This window comes from Triturus cristatus, chromosome 2_1 (assembly GCF_964204655.1).
Source record: "Triturus cristatus chromosome 2_1, aTriCri1.1, whole genome shotgun sequence".
Classification (NCBI taxonomy): domain Eukaryota; kingdom Metazoa; phylum Chordata; class Amphibia; order Caudata; family Salamandridae; genus Triturus; species Triturus cristatus.
The window spans coordinates 902,600,995-902,620,522 of NC_140581.1; the positions used below are offsets into that span (position 1 = coordinate 902,600,995).

The window sequence follows — 19,528 nt, forward strand, 5'->3', positions numbered from 1 at the left end:
CAATCAGGCCCCGGTCTGATGCCTAGGGCCACTTGTCAGCTTAGGCGCAAATCAGGTTTATCTGCTCTGCTGGAAGCAGTTGAACCCTGGAAAGAGCTCCTCACCATGGTGTACTGCAGATGGGTGGCCCTCACCTCTCTTCTGAGGATGCAAAGGAAGCTCCAAATGCTGGTATGTGAATGTAGCAGTGAGTTTCAGAGGGCAAACAGGCCCAGTGCAACTTCCCCAGCTAAACAGTGAATAGCCCACCCTTTAGTTCTTGGCGAGGTTGTCATTTCCAAACACTTGAATGTAACGGCCAGAATCAGCACCAGTTGCCAATCCTCAAGCACAAAATAGGGAGACTGCGGGGTTTGGTTAAATTTGTCTTTGTTGGTGCAGTGCATCAATATGCTGTTGGAGCACAGGGAGGCTCATTCTCCAAGCTTGCGTTGTCTCCGACGACATCCAACCAATTAGGGGTGACCACGGGCATCCATCACACCTGATGCAATTACATGGATGCAGGTAGATGCACCCCAGCACTCGGATCAATAGCTGAGATTTCCCTCATTTGAGTCTATAGTCCTTGGTAGTTCCTTTCTCGCAGGCATTGCACATAGGATTCTCCTCTAGACAGACTTCCGTCTGAAGAGGTATCCTCCACTCCTCCCTCTCAGCCAGTAAGGCTTCAGGCCAAGATAGATCTATAGCTCTCTTCAAGAGGCTGATGCAGATTTCCAGATTATGTTCCCTCCTCACCTATGAGAGACTGGCTGGTACGATCCCTACCTCACTAGAATTCCATGACACTATGTGGACTGTCTCCTCTTTGAACACACTTTAACAACACCTTTGGTAGGTTTAAGGCACTTTCTTCACTTTACCAAGAATGGTGATTGCACTGTCATTATTCTGGGGCCAGTTCGAGGAGGTTCTCTCTCACCGTGCATCCCTTCTCTCCAGAGCACACACAGTCTTTGATCCCATGTCAAGGTTCCACAGTAGGAAGTGAGTGGAGTGTCTCCAAGTGTAGCACCAAAAACAAGAGTACCAGAGTTAAGACCTTGCTCTTAGAAGAAAAATACCTTTTGTGAGTAGCACCTATGGGATAGGCAAAAGGTAGACTCTGAAAGAACAGTTACTTCAGGCACTTCAAAGGAGATCACTATCTGAACCTCCCCATGCCCTCCATCCTATCTAATGAGAGTTCTCAGGAAGGCATAATCAGGTAGACCAGCCCTGTCTCTATTCACCCACAGCCAAATATCTTGTGCCTCTCAAAAGGCTCAGGAATGCCAGCAATACACTTTGCTAGTTCGGGAGGCAGTGATCCACTCACCATCTTCAGCCATGCTTTACCAGGGGCAATCCAAAATGGGTCCCACTCATAACACTTACCTATCTGACTTAAAGCTCTTTGTTGCCAGTCACCTCAACACAAGATGTCAGTCTGAGGACCTAGATACAGTGCTTCAGCTGAAATTCACACAAGGCCTGTATGCTACTCGCTAATTACAAGGAGCTGGAAAAACGTTTATGCCAACTTTCCATGGACTAATATAAGCAAAAATAGTATTATTTAAAAAATGGTATGCTGTCACCACCACTAAGCATCTAAAAGACTACAAGAACAGAAGTCTTATGTAGGAAAGCGGGCATGCTTTGTATGCCCCTCCAAACCATACAGTCTCACTCTGGCTTTCAATACTGTAACACATGTCAAGCCTCGAAGCTTCTTGAGCCAGCTCCTTGCTTATGTCTGGATGGCTTTGTTGTCTATCTCACGTGTGAGCTATTCATTCAGTGGCTTTCCTCCCTACTTTCTCACAGTGTTCTGACTGCATGAATTATATTTCTCCATTGCTGACACGAGGAAACTCTTTTACTTAGTATTCAGCACTCCATGGGAGTGCATGTTTTTCCTTGCACTGCCTTCTAGATCTGAGACCTATTGGCTTTGTCAATGCCGATTTGAATTGTTATGTTGCTTGCATGCAAGAAGAGGGAACTCCAGTAGACCCAAACCCTCATACCCCTTTTCCATGTTCCTTCTCTGGAAATTTTTTGCTGATTGTTTTTTAATTACATTTTCAATTCCCTATTATTGTATCCTAAGAATTTATGAGTGATACATATTAAGAATCTTTGAGAGTTTTCATTCTCCAGATATCAGGCTCTGAATGCAATCCCAGTTACAATATGTACTTTTATGTGAACTCATGTTTTCGTGTTATTCGTGAGTGTCCATAACAGAGTGTCTAATTTTGACCACATCAATAGTGTGTTATTTGGATCCATTTTTCATACTGAGAAAACAATAGTGATCCAGTTAGGCTACTGCGAAGGATAATATTAAAATCAACTATCCAGAATTATGTCTCTGGAATGTAAAGCGCACGCTGCACCCGAGCCTTCTTCCATGAAAGGAATGTTATTTTAAACTCTAAATTCATAAATAGCCTTCATTGGCAGTAACTAAAATTCACAGATTATAAATCAATGTAAACAGTCCATATGTATTTGTACAAAGATCAGTTAACTGGGATCAATGCACCTCTTGAGCTGAGGATAAATTCGGTTGCGGGTAATATCCCTCTTGTTATCGCTTCCACTTCAGAGTTTAAAGGCTTCCGTGGATGAAGGGCAGGGTGAAGGAGAAAAGCCGTAGAACAGGTTGAGGAACTCTTTCTAAGGAGGAAAGTCATTCTAGTCACTCTAACTACATTGCTTTCCGGGGATTACTGCCTAATTAAAAGGAGCGCTGTCCTGGTTTTGACCGGTGCCGGGGAAGGATCAGATTTTGGAGAGAGCTGTTTCCTTGTGATGATGCTTCTGACATTTCTAAGAAGTGATCTGTGTTACTTGCCTAGCCTAGCTGAGAGTTGGCCTTCCAATAATTCAGTGACATCATGTTGTAAGAAGGGTAGGAGGGTAGTGAGAGGTATTGTGACCTTGAGACCTTGTGCTGGATAGCACAGCAAGTATCTATCAACACTATGACAGGATTTGGCTGGGTCTAAACTGGGGTGGCATGGTGAGCAAAAGAGTGATGTATTTAACCCAGATCTCTTGAATGGGGGTGAATGTTTTGATCTGTTCTGCATTCCATCCATCATTTGTGTGTCTTTTACTTTCTCGCCCTAAGTGCGCCGGGTATGCCCAGACGTGGGACCCGGGCTCACTGTGCCACTGGATTCTAGCTAGCCTGGCTGATGAGGGGTGAAACCTTGAAACCGGTCCTAAGATGCTTGTTTCCGATCCAGGGAGGACCTGGCATGGCAGTTCGGGCTGGACTGTTCCCATGAGTAACAGGGTCAAGACCAATTTGCATATGGCTGACTTGGCAGTTCGGGCTGGACTGTTCCCATGAGGAACAGGGTCAAGACTGATTTGCATATGGCCAGGTCTAAACTGGGGTGGCATGGTGAGTAAAAGAACAATGGATTTAACCCAGATCCCTTGACTGGGGGTGAATGTTTTAATTTGTTCTGCATTCCGTTCATCATTTGTGTGTCTTTAGGATTTGCTTTTCAGCATAGTTGCTCAAGTGCTTTTCTTCAGATCAAGATTTGGAATTAGATAAAAATGCAAGACTTCTTAACTGGGGCTGGGTTGAATACCATTTTAACTGCAGAGGAACACTGGGAGGACTGTGCCTAAGCATTACCTGAATGTTTGCCCCAGTGACTTGACACAGAAATGTGAAAGCCGGAGGCCTGATTATGACTTAAAAGATAGTTAAGTTTGGGTCTGTTAAAATCAATTTATTCTGTCAACTGGGGCAAAATGTACTTTTGGAGACTGTCTACTTGGTGAATGTTCTGTGTATCCAGGCGCAGCTCTTGGCCTCAAAGGATTTCCTGTTACCGGAAAGCACTAGGAATAGCAAGCAGACTTCTGCTTTTTTTCCCGTTTTTTAACAGTTTTTTATCGGCAGAACAGACAAATGATCACAATACAAATTATTGTGTCATGAAAATTCCGTTTATCACTAGGCATGTGTTTACATTTTCGGAGTCCATTAATCTGTTTGGGGTTATGCCTCAAGAGACCAGTTCCCACTTGTCAACCATACTTATGGACCGATTTGTGTATGTACGCTTCAGTTTGTACCCATATCATGCTTATCTGCCATTGTCACTTAAAAAAATCAAAGGAAAAAAAATCCTGGTGCCTAATTTAGTACCCCGTGTAATGGACCCGGGTTAAGTTATATGGTGTAATGTTTATATCTGTACTGTGATGTCAGCAGGGCTACTCACTCTATTAGGGAGTGGTGGGGAGGTCAGGTCGAGGGAGGGGGTATATAGAAGTTTGGTCCCGGAGTGGGCAGTGCTCGGATTACATAAATGGGGGTCAATGCAATAGAGCCTAGCCCAGGGCACATGCTTATCTCATGTTTGCCCTTTATGTGGCACCGCCACCCGTTCATTCCTCCAAGCTGTGACACATGAAACAGTTCTGAGGTGGTTTATTATTATTTATGAGCTCCTGAGAAAAATCTGGTGTTAGCTCATCCCAACACCTAGCAATCATGAATGTTCTCAGGGCCCTGGCCTCTGCTCTGTACAATGCTATGCTTTCACTACCTAAAAATTCAACTACAGTCAAACACCACTGCCTGATGGGCGGCCCACACTAGCCTACTAGTGCATGGTGATGGCCCTTTGCAACTGATTTAACAGAATCTACTGAACTCTGGCATTTCTTGAGATTGTTTGGGGGTATTCTAATATGCTATCCTACTCTTTGTTCTGGAGCGGTCTACCAATGTCATTTTCTTCATTTGTGAATACCAATCATACTTGTACAAGCTATCTATGATTAAGTGGTATGCCAAGGACTTCTAGGTCAAGCTTTGGAGACTTATTTCATGAGACAGAGTGTTGGGAATTAAAGAAGATCCTGCAACAGGTGAGGACTGTGGTCACTTGTAGAAATCTTTGTTAAATGATATTCTGGGTGAATTGTGTTAACCGATTTCATATGGTGGGAACGATTGCAATAACATTCATCAAGAGGCTTTGGCCATTGGGGCTCTGTCCTTCGGTTTTCATTAAGATATGGGTTAAAGTAGAACTAATTTTATCATACAAGGTTTTTGAATCAAGAACCAAGATAGTACAATTAGGTGGGTGCGCGACATTGATATCACCAAGCTTGCGTTCAGCTACAACAATTGTAAGTGTATGGCTTGCTCTGAGACTTTTTGAACTTGACAATAAGTACAGAGCATGGAAAATGAATCCTACTTTATGTCGACCTCTGTGACCTACATGTAAATTTGGCCTGTTGGAGCATCTGAATCTTCAGAAAAGTAATAAAGTCCCAAATGAGATGTTATAATGCAGAACCGGCCAAATGCACTTATAAGTCAGCCTTTTTTCATTGTACGAATCGGCTATCCAAAGCTTCCATTTGGATATAGACCCAGTTTGATCCTGTGGAGCATTTTCAAAGACAAACATTTTGCCTAATTTGGTTTTTACAAGGAACGTAATACAGGAGTAAACCTGTTAACCCAGTTGAGACCGGGTGAAGTATAATAACAAAGCAACAATGTCTCAACCAGTAATCTTTTAAAAAGACAATTATAATAAGTGCATGAATCCCTGAAGGAGGGAAAACAGGAGACCAAGATAAGGAATAAGGGTTGTTATTTTAGCAAGTAGTTATAACAGCACTACATTACAAATGGATTAGAGTAACCAAACAACCAATTGTGAACTGACCATGCTGGGTGTAAGTGATAAGTGCAGTGACACAAGTGATACAAACACAGCGTGAGACGGCGCAAAACAATAAAGACAAATAATAATCAAGGATCAAATGGTATGAATCAAATTAATACAGAAATAATTCATTTTTCATAGATTTAAAAAATGATCCCATGGCAGCCAAAAGTTACACTGTAATGTCGATGACGTTTCGACCTTGTCAAGTATAGGTCATCATCAGAACAATGGTTACAAATTTTAGTAGTGCTGAGAGCACACGGCGAATAAATCTCATAGGGTGAAGCAATCACAGTGGGAGTTGGGGGCGCTCAATATCAGCAAATGCTGAGAGGCAATTATTCAGGAAACATCAGGGCAAGAGACCATGACTTTGCTATCCGAAAATTAAATCGGCAGCGTTATAACCAAGAGTCCATGGCTCAACAAAGCTTGCAGGGCATCGCATCAATGCGTATTTTAATTACTACAGCTACTCCAATGAATGCGTGAAGATTGCGTGATGTGATAATTATGCTGTCCGTAACATTAAACGGCAGCAGGAGGCGTCAGTAATCTCCCCGCTCGGTAATAAATGTAAGGCCAGGAATTCATCACAGGAGACGAGTACAGCATAGTCTCATTTTGTGACATTGACCCAATCACAGGTTTTTCATCAAGATTTCTGGGCATTGTCAATGGTACTCACAATATGTACCTAAACTCTGGGACTACAGCTCCAGGTTAAATTTGCTTGAAATTGTTCTTCCATAACATATAGAGTAAAGGAACAATTTCCCAGATGCTATCCTGCTTAGTCCACTCACAGGTAAGCCACAAGGTCTGCATGGGCCGTGGTCATATCTGAAAAGGTCACTTATAAATGTTTTATTATGTTGTGCTGATTTTTGATAATTGCAAGAATTTGGTTTTCATTTGTAATATTTTCCCTCCTGCCATAACTTTAATTTGTATATGTGGGAGTCTTTTTGGGTAATTAAGAGTACTGAATGTTTAGGAGGGTTTTCTTTGCTGTTAATGTGACAAAACAGTCACAATGGTGTTTTAAACCCTTCTCCAATATTCTACAGGTGTGGCACCTTTACTACCTGAAATTATTTGTATCTCTTTTTTTCTCCTTCTATATTGCAACATTTCTTAGCATTTTATCTTTTACGTTGGTGTTTTTCATTTCAAAACGTGTGCTTTACTGTTTGTTACACTCTACAACAATTTTCTCCCCATTCAATTCCCAGCTACCAAGAGGATCCAATGTCAACCTACTGAAACCTGGCTGCCTCAGTTGTTCCTTCAGATTGGCCAGTTTGGGAGCTCAGTCACAGCCATCTTTAAGTATGTACCCACTCTCCTTTGTTATCTAGCAGTCAAAGTCCCTACAGGTAAATAGCAGCACTGAAATACGCGGGTTGCACTTTTACAGTGCGCTTTAAGCCTCCCTGGACGTGCACACATAGTATTTTGATGACGTAAGCAGATACAGAAAACTATTCACTTAGCTACGGTTTTTATAGGTACATGAGACCATAGAGGCATGGCACTCATTTTTTAATGTCTGATATTTTTAATTTTGTATACATATTATCTTAGGACATACATAACATCTGATGCATACAATACTGTCATGCAATGGTGGTAAGATCAATTAAACTACCACACAAAAGCATGCGGATGCATCACTGGTGGTGATGTGCTGGCAGTGTGCTCACTCCCACCTGGAACTGTCAGCATCTCCTGGAGCTATTTGGCTGGCGAGTCATGCACTGGACAAGCATGCTTTGGAGTCGTCTTTTACCCGAGAAACTATAACAAAAGGTTACTTGCTTATAATTCCAGTTCTGCATCGTAGGAATGCTCACTGAAGTCATATACATAAAATATCCCCATACAATGGCAGGAATATTCTATATTTATGAGTCACTGAGGATTCTACGATGTAGAAGTATTTGAAGCACCCCCAACCCTATTCGCTACTCTCTGGGGATGACTGGCAATGACCATGAAACACGCGTCCAAAGACCCAAGGACTGGCTACTGTAACACTGATGGCAGACTCTTTCTACTTGTTGGTACTTAAAACAACTATGAACTGCTAACAACCAGAATACTCTAGAGAGAACTGGTGTTGATATTCTGGCAGTGTGCGTGCCCCACCTGCTATTGTTAGCTTCTACTGGAGCTGATTGGCTAATGAATCATGAGATGAACCTTTACTGTTTGGAGTGGCACTTTACTTGAGAGACTATACACAGCATTTTAAGCACCCCTAAACTTGCTTGCTATTTTCTATTGATGACTGGCAATGACGTGGGCAGAGAAGCAAGCGCTGGCTGAGCTAACAAGGATGGTTGTCACTTTAAACTTGTGAGTACATGAAACGTCTATGGGCTGCGATAACCAGAACGTATGCGGGAGAACTGGTGCTCATATGCCGTCAGGGTGCCCCCTGTAGAACAAGTTACTTACCTTCGGTAACGCTTTTTCTGGTGGATACAGTATCTGCCTGTGGATTCCTCACCTTGTGAATATCCCCTGTGCCAGTATTCCACTGAACTTTTTTCCCCAGCTCTCTACGCTGACGTGGACGTCATAATGCTTCGGCTCCGCTCGCGACTCCGTATGACGTCACCGGAGCCATAAGAGAGCCACGTCGGCGTGATGACGTCAGTTCCACCCATTTTTTCCGTGCCTCCGAGGCACACAGGTGGACCAACGACAGATTCAAAGTATACACAGTATACAATATACAATCAAATATACATAGTACATAAACAAAAGGAAAGCTAAAGAAAACAAGCATTTCCTACCAATGTACCAGAAAGAAAGAAGCTACAAAGCATAACAACATCTCAAGCTAGACATCTTTTAAGGTATACAAAGGTGGACAACGGGGAGGCGGGTGGGCCAGTGAGGAATCCACAGGCAGATACTGTATCCACCAGAAAAAAGCGTTACCGAAGGTAAGTAACTTGTTCTTCTGATGGATACACCTGCCAGTGGATTCCTCACCTTGTGAATAGATTCCCACAGCAGTCCCACTCCCGGAGGAGGGTGTCCACCTTCCTATACCAAAAAGTCCTGCAAGACAGAGCGCGCGAAGTGGCCCTCCCTCCTCATCTCAGAGTCCAAGCAATAATGCTTTGCGAAAGTATGGAGGGAGGCCCATGTCGCAGCTTTACAAATGTCTGCCACAGGAACACCCCTGGCCAAAGCAGAAGTAGACGATTTAGCTCTAGTTGAATGAGCCCTAATACCCTCAGGAAGAACCTTACCAGCCAGGGCATAGCAGATCTTGATGGCAAGGATGATCCATCTCGATAAAGTACGCTTGTGCACAGCTCTTCCTTTAGAATGACCAACATAACCCACGAAGAGCTGATCGTCCAAGTAAAAGCTCACAGCTCTCTTTGGGTCCAGGCGATGAAGTCTTTCCTCCTCTTTGGAGGGATGAGGAAGTGGATAAAAAACAGGGAGAGTAACAGACTGCCCCAAATGAAACGGAGTAACTACTTTAGGCAAGAAAGCAGCCCTGGTCCTGAGAACCATCCTTTCAGAATGTAATGTTAAAAAAGGGGGTTTAGAACTGAGAGTTTGAAGCTCACTCACCCTCCTTGCCAAGATTATGGCTACAAGAAAGACCGTCTTAAAGGACAACAACCTCAAAGGACAACTATGAAGAGGCTCAAACGGAGTCCCCATCAGAAAAGTTAAGACAAGATTAAGGTCCCACTGTGGCATTACAAAAGGAGTAGGTGGAAACCTGTTTGTAAGTCCTTTGATAAACCTTAGAACAATAGGAGATTTAAATAATGACGGTTGATCAGGAAGACATAGAAAAGCCGATAAGGCTGATAGATAGCCCTTGACCGTGGCCACAGCACAGCCCTGCCGAGCCAGGGAAAAAGCAAACTGAAGCACATCAGAAAGATGGGCTTTTAAAGGGTCAATGGATCCCTCTCCACACCACTTAACAAACTTAGACCACCTATATGAGTAAACGGACTTGGTGGAGTGTCGCCTGGCCGATAAAATAACATCCACCACATCAGGCGGGAGAGAGAAAGAACTCAGGTTGCCCCGTTCAATCTCCAGGCATGAAGGTGTAAGCTCTGGAGGTGGGGGTGTAGAACCTGCCCCTCCGACTGCGAGAGGAGGTCTGCCCTCAGTTGGAGATGGCGCGGAGGGCACGAGGAGAGGTGGAGAAGTTCTGTATACCACACCCTTCTTGGCCAATCCGGGGCGACCAATATAACTTGGGCCCGGTCTTGGCGAATCTTCCTCAGAACCCGAGGAATCAAGGGTATGGGAGGAAACGCGTAAAGGAGTTATGAGCCCCAACTCAACTGAAACGCGTCTCCCAACGCTCCCTGCATCGGATACTGGAGACTGCAGAATGACAGGCAGTGCGCGTTCTCGCGGGTGGCGAAAAGGTCCACCCGAGGAGTCCCCCACGTCCGAAAGACGAACCACCTCTGGATGGAGCCTCCACTCGTGGTCGGCGGAGAACTGCCGACTGAGACTGTCCGCACGTACGTTCAGCACCCCGGACAGATGACTTGCCATTAGACAAATCTGATGGTCCTGATCCCAGGACCATAGACGCAGAGCCTCTCTGCAGAGACAACGCGACCCCACTCCTCCCTGCTTGTTGACATACCACATCGCGGTAGTGTTGTCCGTCAGGACTTGAACAGACTGACCGCGAAGGGAAGGGAAGGAAGGCCTTGAGCCAAACGAATCGCCCGCAATTCCAGAAGGTTGATGTGAAGCAACCTTTCCTCTGGAGACCAAAGACCCTTGATCTCCAGATCCCCCAGATGAGCACCCCACCCTAGGGAGGAGGCATCCGTTATCACTGTGGCCACCGATGGAGGCAGATGGAAGGGCTTCTCTTGAGACAGATTGCCCTCCACGCTCCACCAAGATAGATCCGCTGCAGCTTCTCTGGAGATCCTGATCGACTCCCTGAGATCTCCGTTGTGCTGATACCACTGCCTGCGGAGGCACCACTGGAGCGCCCTCATGTGCCAGCGTGCATGGTGACCAACAGAATGCAGGAAGCGAACAGACCGAGCAGACGAAAGACCTTCACAACTGGAACAACCGCTCCATTGTGGAATAAAGGGATCATCTCCTGAATGTCGAGAATTCTTTGAGGAGGAGGAAATGCTCGACACACAGTAGTGTCCAGTACCGCCCCTATGAACAGGTTGCGTTGAGAGGGCACCAGGTGAGATTTGGACACATTGATCGAAAAACCCAAGTCGAATAACAGCTGAGATGTTACATGCAGATGATGTTGCACCATCTCTGGGGACTCTGTCTTCAGAAGCCAGTCGTCCAGGTAGGGGAAAACCGGAATCCCCAACCTCCTGAGATGGGCAGCCACCACTGCCATCACCTTCGTGAAGACTCGAGGTGCGGTAGTAAGACCAAACGGGAGGACCGCAAACTCGTAATGTTGCGACCCAACCGTAAAACGGAGATACTTCCTGTGCGACTTCAGGATTGGGACATGGAAGTACGCGTCCTGCAAGTCGATCGACACCATCCAGTCTCCTTGCTGCAACGCTTGAAGAACCTGCGCAAGGGTCAGCATCTTCAATTTCTCCTGTCTCAGGTAAAAATTCAAGACTCTGAGGTCCAGGATTGGACGCAATCTGCCGTCCTTCTTGGGAATCAGGAAATACCGGGAGTAGCATCCCTGAACCCTTTCCTGCTCTGGAACCACCTCTATCGCACCCTTTTCAAGCAAAGCTAGAACCTCCTTCTGCAAAAGAAGCAGATGGTCTTCTGAGCAATAACCCTGGCAAGGAGGGTAAGGGGGAGGAAACTCCCGAAAGGGAAGGGCGTACCCAGTCTCCACGAGGTTTAAAACCCAAAGGTCGGTTGTAACAGATTTCCAACCTCGCAGAAAGTGGGACACCCGACCCCCCACAGGTCCCACATGATCTAGGATGGGGGATCTAGGGCTGCTTCCCTGAAGCTTCATTGGGAGCAGAGGAGGCAGAAGATGAAGATGGGTTGCGGCCAGAACCTCTCCGTCCTCTTTGTCTTCCTCTATACGATCAATAGAGGGGATTCTGCTGCTGCTGTTGCTGCTGCTGCTGAGGCTGCCGGAAGGAGCGAAATGAAGATCTGCCAAAGCCTCTGAATTTCCTAAGCCCAAATCCTTTAGCAGGAGTCTGCAGACCCAAAGATTTCGCCGTCACCCTACTCTCTTTAAATCTCTGCAAGGCGGAATCAGCATTTTCGCCAAAACGTTTTTGTCCGTCAAAAGGCAAATCTACCAAGGTGGCCTGAACATCCGTAGAAAAGCCAGAAGAACGAAGCCACGCTTTCCTCCTAGTGGCTATCGACGATCCCATTATCCTTGCCACAGAATCAGCTGTGTCAAGTCCCGACTGAATTACCTGCCTTGCAGCAGCCTGAGTGTCAGTGTCCACCTCCATAAAAGACGCCTTATCCCCTTCTGGCAACTTAGGGGCTAATGATTTCATAGAGTCCATCAGAGCATGGACGTAGCGCCCTAGTAAGCAGGTGGCATTAGTGGATTTAAGCGCCATGCTCCCTGAAGAAAAGGCCTTTTTAGCTGCCTGATCAGCCTTTTTGGACTCCCTGTCCGCAGGAGTCTGAGGGAAGGCTCCTGAAGCATGCTTCGAGCATGAAGCCTGCACCACCAGGCTTTCTGGAGAAGGGTGAGAAGACAGAAAACTTGGATCCCCAGGAGCCACCCTATATCTCCTTGCCACCTGTCTGGAGACTGCCGGCAAAGAAAGTGGCTTACGCCAGACATCCAAAACTGGCTCCAAAATAGCCTCATTAAAAGGCAACAAGGGTTCACTAGTCGAAGCTGGCGAATGTAGTACCTCAGTCAGAAGGTTTGGTTTATACTCAGCAGAGGGCAACTGCAAGTCCAGCAACTCTGCGGCCTTCTTTATCACTAAATGATAAGGAGCCAGCTCCTGCGGTGGAGAGGATCTAGTAGAAGAATGCTCCCACTCCGGAGTTGTATCAAGACCACTAGCCTCTTGAATCCCTTCAAAGTCGTCGGAAGATGTATCCACCTCACCTTCTTCCACCTCCTCCCTATAGCGCTCCTCTTCCAAGACTCTCTGAGCCTCTCTCCTTGAGCGGATCCGAGGAACCGGCGCCGGCGGCGCCGTACGCGGAGTCGGTGGAACCGAACGTGGAGTCGGCGGTGTCAGAGTCGGCGGCGCCGGAGTCGGCGGCGCCGGACGCGGAGCCGAGGGAGTCGGCAACGGCGTCGAGGAGGGCTCCGAAGAAGGTCGATCCAATCGAAGTCGAGATGGATCCCCAGACAGCGCCGGAAACTGCCACGAAGGAGCCATCAGCAAAAAGGGCATAAATGGGGCCTGAGCATAATGCTGCGGCACCCCCAAGGTGTATGTCATAGGACCCACGGGACCAGAAGGTGCGCCGGATGGGAAGGCAGCCCGTTGAAAAATCCCATACATAGCATTTAGAAAATGCGTCGAATCCACACCCGGAGTCGGGAACTGTGGATAAGGGATTGATCCTGAATCCGGCTGAGGCGTACCTGGAACCGGAGCCGCAAAGTCCTCGACAGGAGCCACAGGATCAGCCGGCTCTGGAGAAGGCTCCTTTTCCTGTTCTTGCTCCACCTCAGAAGCAGAAGACTCCACTGGCGCCGGTGACTGCGCCGGTGACTGCGCCGGCGACTGCGCCGGGGACCGTGCCGGAGTCCGCTTCGGCGAAGGAGATCTCTCTGGAGACTTCCCAGGAGATGGAGATGGAGAAGGAGACACATCCTTACTTCGACGTCGAGGCGAAGCCAATCTCGAAGCCTTGCTCTTCGAAGACCGGCGCTGAGAGCTATGCTTCCTTTTCTTATGGTGTTTCTTCGACTTCGAAGAATGCGAAGTCGACGACTCCGGCCTCGATCTCTCCTTCTTCCTACCTCTCTTCTCCTTCTTTGCCTTGGCCATGAAGAGCTTTGCCTCTCTTTCCTTCAAGGCCTTGGGATTCATCCTTCTGCAGCTGGAACAGTCCTCCACGTCGTGGTCAGAAGAAAGGCACCACAAACAATCTTCATGAGGGTCTGTCATCGACATGTGGCCCCCACATTCCCTACAAGGTTTGAAACCTGACTTCCTAGTCGAAGACATGGTGAAATCACCAACATTAACCACTACAAGACTGCAAAGTAGCAGGAGAGTACTGGAAAACCGTTGCGCGTCGACGGCGCGGAAAAAAAGGGAACTGACGTCATCACACCAACGTGGCTCTCTTATGGCTCCGGTGACGTCATACGGAGTCGCGAGCAGAGCCGAAGCATTATGACGTCCACATCGGCGTAGAGAGCTGGGGAAAAAAGTTCCGTGGAATGCTGGCGCAGGGGATATTCACAAGGTGAGGAATCCACTGGCAGATGTATCCATCAGAAATTGCAGGCATTTGGTCAATGAGAAAAAGCAATGCTCTAGAGACATTTCTATTGCATCTTTTATCCTCAAGTTAAGCACATTGTGGCATGACAAAGGGAGATGGAGAAAACAAGTGCTGTTGATGTTTCAAAAAGCGAATCACAACCGGTGACTAAAACAATGTGGGCAGGTCGGCAACCTTAAAGGGCCTAAAGAGCATAACTATATCCTTTAACTGTGCCCAAAGGAAAGCCTTGCTGGGGGAGAGATAACAAAATGTCAGATAACTTGGCCTGGAGAGGGGTCAATCTAGAATGTGCTACACCAAATGCTGTTACATTCCTCCATTGACCGAAGAGACTGACTTTGTTTGTAAAGGGCTTTTATTAATCTCTCACGATCCTTTATGTAACATTCTACAGGCTGCAATCATGGTTCGTTTTCTCACACTGGGTTGACAAGTCGCACTAGTCCGTAGCACGTTTTGTATTAACATTTTGGCTTTAGGATTCTGGATGGTTATAATTTTGACCGTCCACATTTAACAGTTACCTGCTTTTGAACCTGTGTTGGTATCTAGCATGTATAATTGGTGAATCTTTTTTCTTGAATCTAGGTGAATCTTTTTTCTTGAATCTACAGTAATCCCTGATGAAGGGTATTTTTCATCCGAAATGCATCGAGTTATGCATTTCAACCATGAACACCTTCTCAAGTTGTGAATGCTATATTTTCGTCACATACAAATGTGATGTAACATTTGTAATAAAACCACAAGCCTACAAGCAACTCCTTAAATCATGTTGCATAATTGATAATTGCATCATTGATTAAATTTTTTTTCAGCATTGTATCATTTGATTATTCAGAATATTCAGATTTATATTGGTCACTATGAAGCCCAAGGGCATCAGATGTGCGTGTTGTGTCTACTACACTTCGGTGATCTAGATTTTCCCAATGTGCTGCACCAAACCATAAATTTGTCCGACCGGTCAATACAGCTTTTGTTGAAGGACACGTGGCTACCGAGATGACATCAACCTCCTCTGGAGGAAGGTCAAAGATGGTCAGTTGGCGCTGCTGAAACTCTATGAATGAAGGTGGAGATTGCAAAGGTACAGATGCAGGACCCTATCCTGTTGCTATGCCAGCAGGTCCTTCCAGAGAGGCAGCCTGATCGGAGGACAGATACTCATGCCCGAGAGTTCTAGATACCAAACTCTCCATGCCCAAACTGGGGCTACTATGTTCACTTGGACTCAGTTGGTCTTGATCTACTTCGGAACTCAGGGCAGAAGAGGTATTGGGGGGAAGGCATAAACGAGTCAAAGAGTCCACTCTAGGTGGAATGCGTTTCCTAGCAAGAGACATTTTGGAAACCCCAATTCGCAGAAGTGCTGACATTGCGGAGGCAATAGATTGAGCCAAGGTTCTCCCCATTCACAGAAGAGAGCTTGCACCACCTATGGTTGTAACTGCAACTCGTGATCCGCTAAGTGTCAACAGTTAAGTTCGTCCACCCTGGCATTCAAAGATTATGCCAGGTGGTTCACCACCAGGAAGATCCTGTGATGGTCTAGCCATCTCCAGAGGTGTATTGCCTCCTGGCACAGGACCTAAGACAGGACTCTGCCCTTCTGTTGCAGTATCACGTGGCGATGGTGCTGTCCTTAAGCACCTGCACCAGATCCCCTCCTGTGGGGGATGGAACAAAGGATTTTAATGCCAAGCGAACAGCCCACAGATCCAGGGGGTTGATATGGAGGCGGGCCTTTGCCGGAAACCAGAGGCCTCTGATATCCGCCTCTCCCAACCTGCTCTCCTTGAACTGCTATAAGGCTGAATGTGCCTTGTCCCCAAACAGGCAAGTCCCATCAAAGGGCATGATCATGAGGGATGACTGGACATTGCTTGAAAAAATGGTGGACTGCTTCCATACGTGGCAACGAATTGCAACGTTGGTGCCAATAGCCCACCCAATGGAATAGTGAAGAATTGTGAACTTGGCTGCATCACAACCGTTCTGTATGGCTTCAGTTAGGACAGGCTAGCGGTCTTCTGGGCTACCTGGGAGGACTTGAGCCACTGAATCCCAAAGGGCCTTGGAATAACAGCACCAGAGGCCAGCTGGAATTCACAAATCTGAGGACCAGGCTGATAGAAGAAAATACCCACTTCCCAAAGGTTTACCTCCCTTTTATCAGGGGGAGCAGTTGGAAAGGTATTTGGGTTCTTAAGACTTGTGGATGCCAGCGCCAACAAGCTTTAAGGGGAGGGGCGCTGAGACAAAAACGCAAGGTTGGCTGGAGCAGGAGGGTAGGGAATAAGAGAAGGCTTGACTCAGGGGAAGTGTTAAGGTCACTGGCTTGTTGAAAGTCATCATAGCAATTTTCTTTGTGGAATGGTTGACATATTTCCTCACCAGCATTGTAATTTTGTCTAAATCCATACCAAATAAGGAATGCACCATATGTTTGCTTCCTTGTGGAGGAGGCAAGTCAAGTGGGGGGAGGCAGCGCTTCAACGGAGGTCGAGTACGGTCTCGGACAACATAGCAATGGCCCAGACTCGGGGTCGGAGAGCACAATGGGCCCCTCGTCCACCGGGGTCGGTATTGGCATTGAGGCTCCAGGAACCAGCGTGGAGCATGGCACTGGTGGTGGAGTCGATGCAGGAGCAAAAGGAGGACCAGTGGTTGGTTTGTAGTGTCCAACCTGTGACAAGGGAGTTGATAGTGATCCGAAGAGTCAGCGCATGGCTTCGCAGAACCCTTCAATCTACTTTGGTGTTGCAGACAGCCCCGGAAACGCAGGTTGTGCTGGGACAAGTAGCAGGATGGGCTCCGAATTTGACTGACTTCAGCAGCAAGATCGAGAGGTATGGCGACACCCTTGCTCCTTCTCAGAAGAATTTGAATCGCGAGAGCGGACTGATTTTTTTATGTTTCTTCTTCAACATACCCAAAGGATTGGAGCGCAATGAGACTGACTTTGGGAACTACTTATGTGACTTCTGGACTGGGAAGGGGACCGACCCTTCGACTTGGACCGGTCTCATTGCTGAGTCTATCAGTGCTTGCCGATGTAGAGCTTCGCCTTGTGGTACTATATGGCCTTCAGGTTCATCAATGCGCATTCACTGCAGGCCTTAGAGTTGTGACTTGACCCCAGGCAACACAGGCAAACCCGAAGAGGAGTAACAGACATTTGTTTGTGACAGTCCTTACAGGGTTGAGAATCAATTGTCTTAGGAGGTGATATTTCCCTTGCACACTGTAAAAGGTTTAGAAAAAACTGTCTCAAAGAAACAAGAGATGGCTCTGGATCCTTGTCTAGTGGAATGGAAGGAAAGGAACACATTTTACCTAAACATATCTGAAGTTACAGTTTTTCATATCTGAAGTTACAGTTTTTCAAAGTATTAGAAAATTTTGTAGAGGGACAAGCATTTCCTTGAGAATAAGTTGGGAAGTTGTTACAAAGCTTGGGTATCCTTGGTATGTGCATACCAACTCCTGCATAAAGCTGGCGCTAGCAATATGGTGGAAACGTTCAACCTAAATATGGCCAGCAGTGTAATGCCCTTCCTCCAACGGCACCTATTCCGTTGGACCATTGTTGAAAGCTTTATGTCCACAAGACTAATGGTGGCTCTGTCGGCAGAAAGGTTACGGGCAATCCGTCTCTAAATCAGACGGGTGGATCAAGTGTTTGGCTGACAGGGTAACCCATCACATTTACAATGGTGTACCCTGTCCGCCAAACTCTAAATCAGCCCCGTAATCGTGTCATAAATAACCAGTTGAGCAAGTTACTCAATGTGGATATATTGCATTTTTAAACACATAGTTCCAACAACATTTTAACAATTGAGGTCACTATAAAATATATATTACAAAAGTTAATCGTTGGATGTATAATAAATCTAACAAATACTTACTTTTAGAATTTGGATGCTGAGGGTGAAGAGATTCACCAATCAGTTCTCTTAATTTTTTCTTTAGCTCACGGCTGGTTTTCTTATAGAAAAACAAATCTTTTTCAAGCTGCTGGACTTTAGCTTCATATGCATTAATACTTTCTGTAATACCATCTTTATCTTGGTCTACAAAAGTAAAACATTTTAGTTAGAAAGAGCACAATTACAGAGATCTAGAAATACAACAACAAAAAGAAAACACTGCATTCTCACTGATCCAAAACTGTGCATTTTGACTTTGGGCTGCATCACTTAAAGAAGTAAGGGCCGGCTGTGTTTGAATGTGTCGTTAGTAAAACATATTGACAGTATTTTAATTTGTTTTGCAACAATGACAATATATAATGCAACACAGTGCTCACATCAAGCAATAAGTAATTTACCACTGACATATTAAAATATTCGCTACATCTTTTACAACTTAAAGGAAAAATTACTTACCTTTGGTAACAATGTATCTGGTAGAGACAAAGTCTAGCTGCAGATTCCTCAACTTTTGAATTCTCCCCAGGAGTCAGACTGGATCTGGACAATTTTCAGCAAAACCTTTTCAAGTTGGGGGATGGCGTTGTACGGCTCTGTGATGACGTCGACTCTGGTTGTGACGTCAGTGGAGCCATATAAGTCCCCTCTGGTGCGCGGATGTCAGTTTCTTCTGTGAAACCTTCCGCGCCAGAACGCAGAGCCACTATAGAAAATGGCTGTGGAAACAATAGTTGGAAAGTAACAATAAATGCTATGCCAATACCAGTCGAGGGCTTTAAGGAAAAGGCCAAACGAATCACTAAACCACAGCTACGGGAAACCATGCACATTGGTGTATAAACCAGCCTTGCAAAAGAAGACATCTCTCACTTTACCAGTCACTCACAAATGGAAAGGAATGGCATGGTAATACCAGAACAAGACCTGTGAGGCAAGAGTACGTGGTTTGTTGACTCATACCACTACACGAAACAGTGATCAATGGAGTATGAAACCAGTACTGAAAAGGGAATAACCCCTACATCATATGTCGCTCGCAGAGCGGGAAGGAATGGCAGGGCGTTAAGGAATCTGCGGCTAGACTATGTCTCTATCAGATACATCGTTACCAAAGGTAAGTAACTTTTCCATCTGATAGAGACATCTACCAGCAGATTCCTTAACTTTTGAATTAAATACCATAGCTGTACCCAACGAGGAGGAGGGCCTGAGAACCAATGCTACAAAAGTTCTGAAAGAGAACTAGCTGGTCGAAATTAGCCACAGACCAGACATACGTATGAATTAGATGAAAAAAAACATGCCTCCTTATAAAAATCGTGGCAATGACAACAGCCAATGTAAATAAGAAACAACCCAGCAGACCCGGAAAAAAAAACTTCAAGGGAAACAGGACAAAATCCTGCCGTGAAGATACCAAAGCCTACAAAAGGTCTCGGA

General features: G+C 45.9%; 1 protein-coding gene across 1 annotated transcript in view; it reads right to left on the bottom strand.

Moving 5' to 3' along the window:
- The window catches only part of KIF27 (kinesin family member 27), a 551,081-nt gene that overhangs the window by 4,200 nt on the left and 527,353 nt on the right, over nucleotides 1-19,528 (bottom strand). Inside the window, exon 17 of the mRNA XM_085633120.1 lies at nucleotides 18,065-18,229. Within this exon, the coding sequence (XP_085489246.1) occupies nucleotides 18,065-18,229 (165 nt within the window). The remainder of the gene's footprint in view (nucleotides 1-18,064; nucleotides 18,230-19,528) is intronic.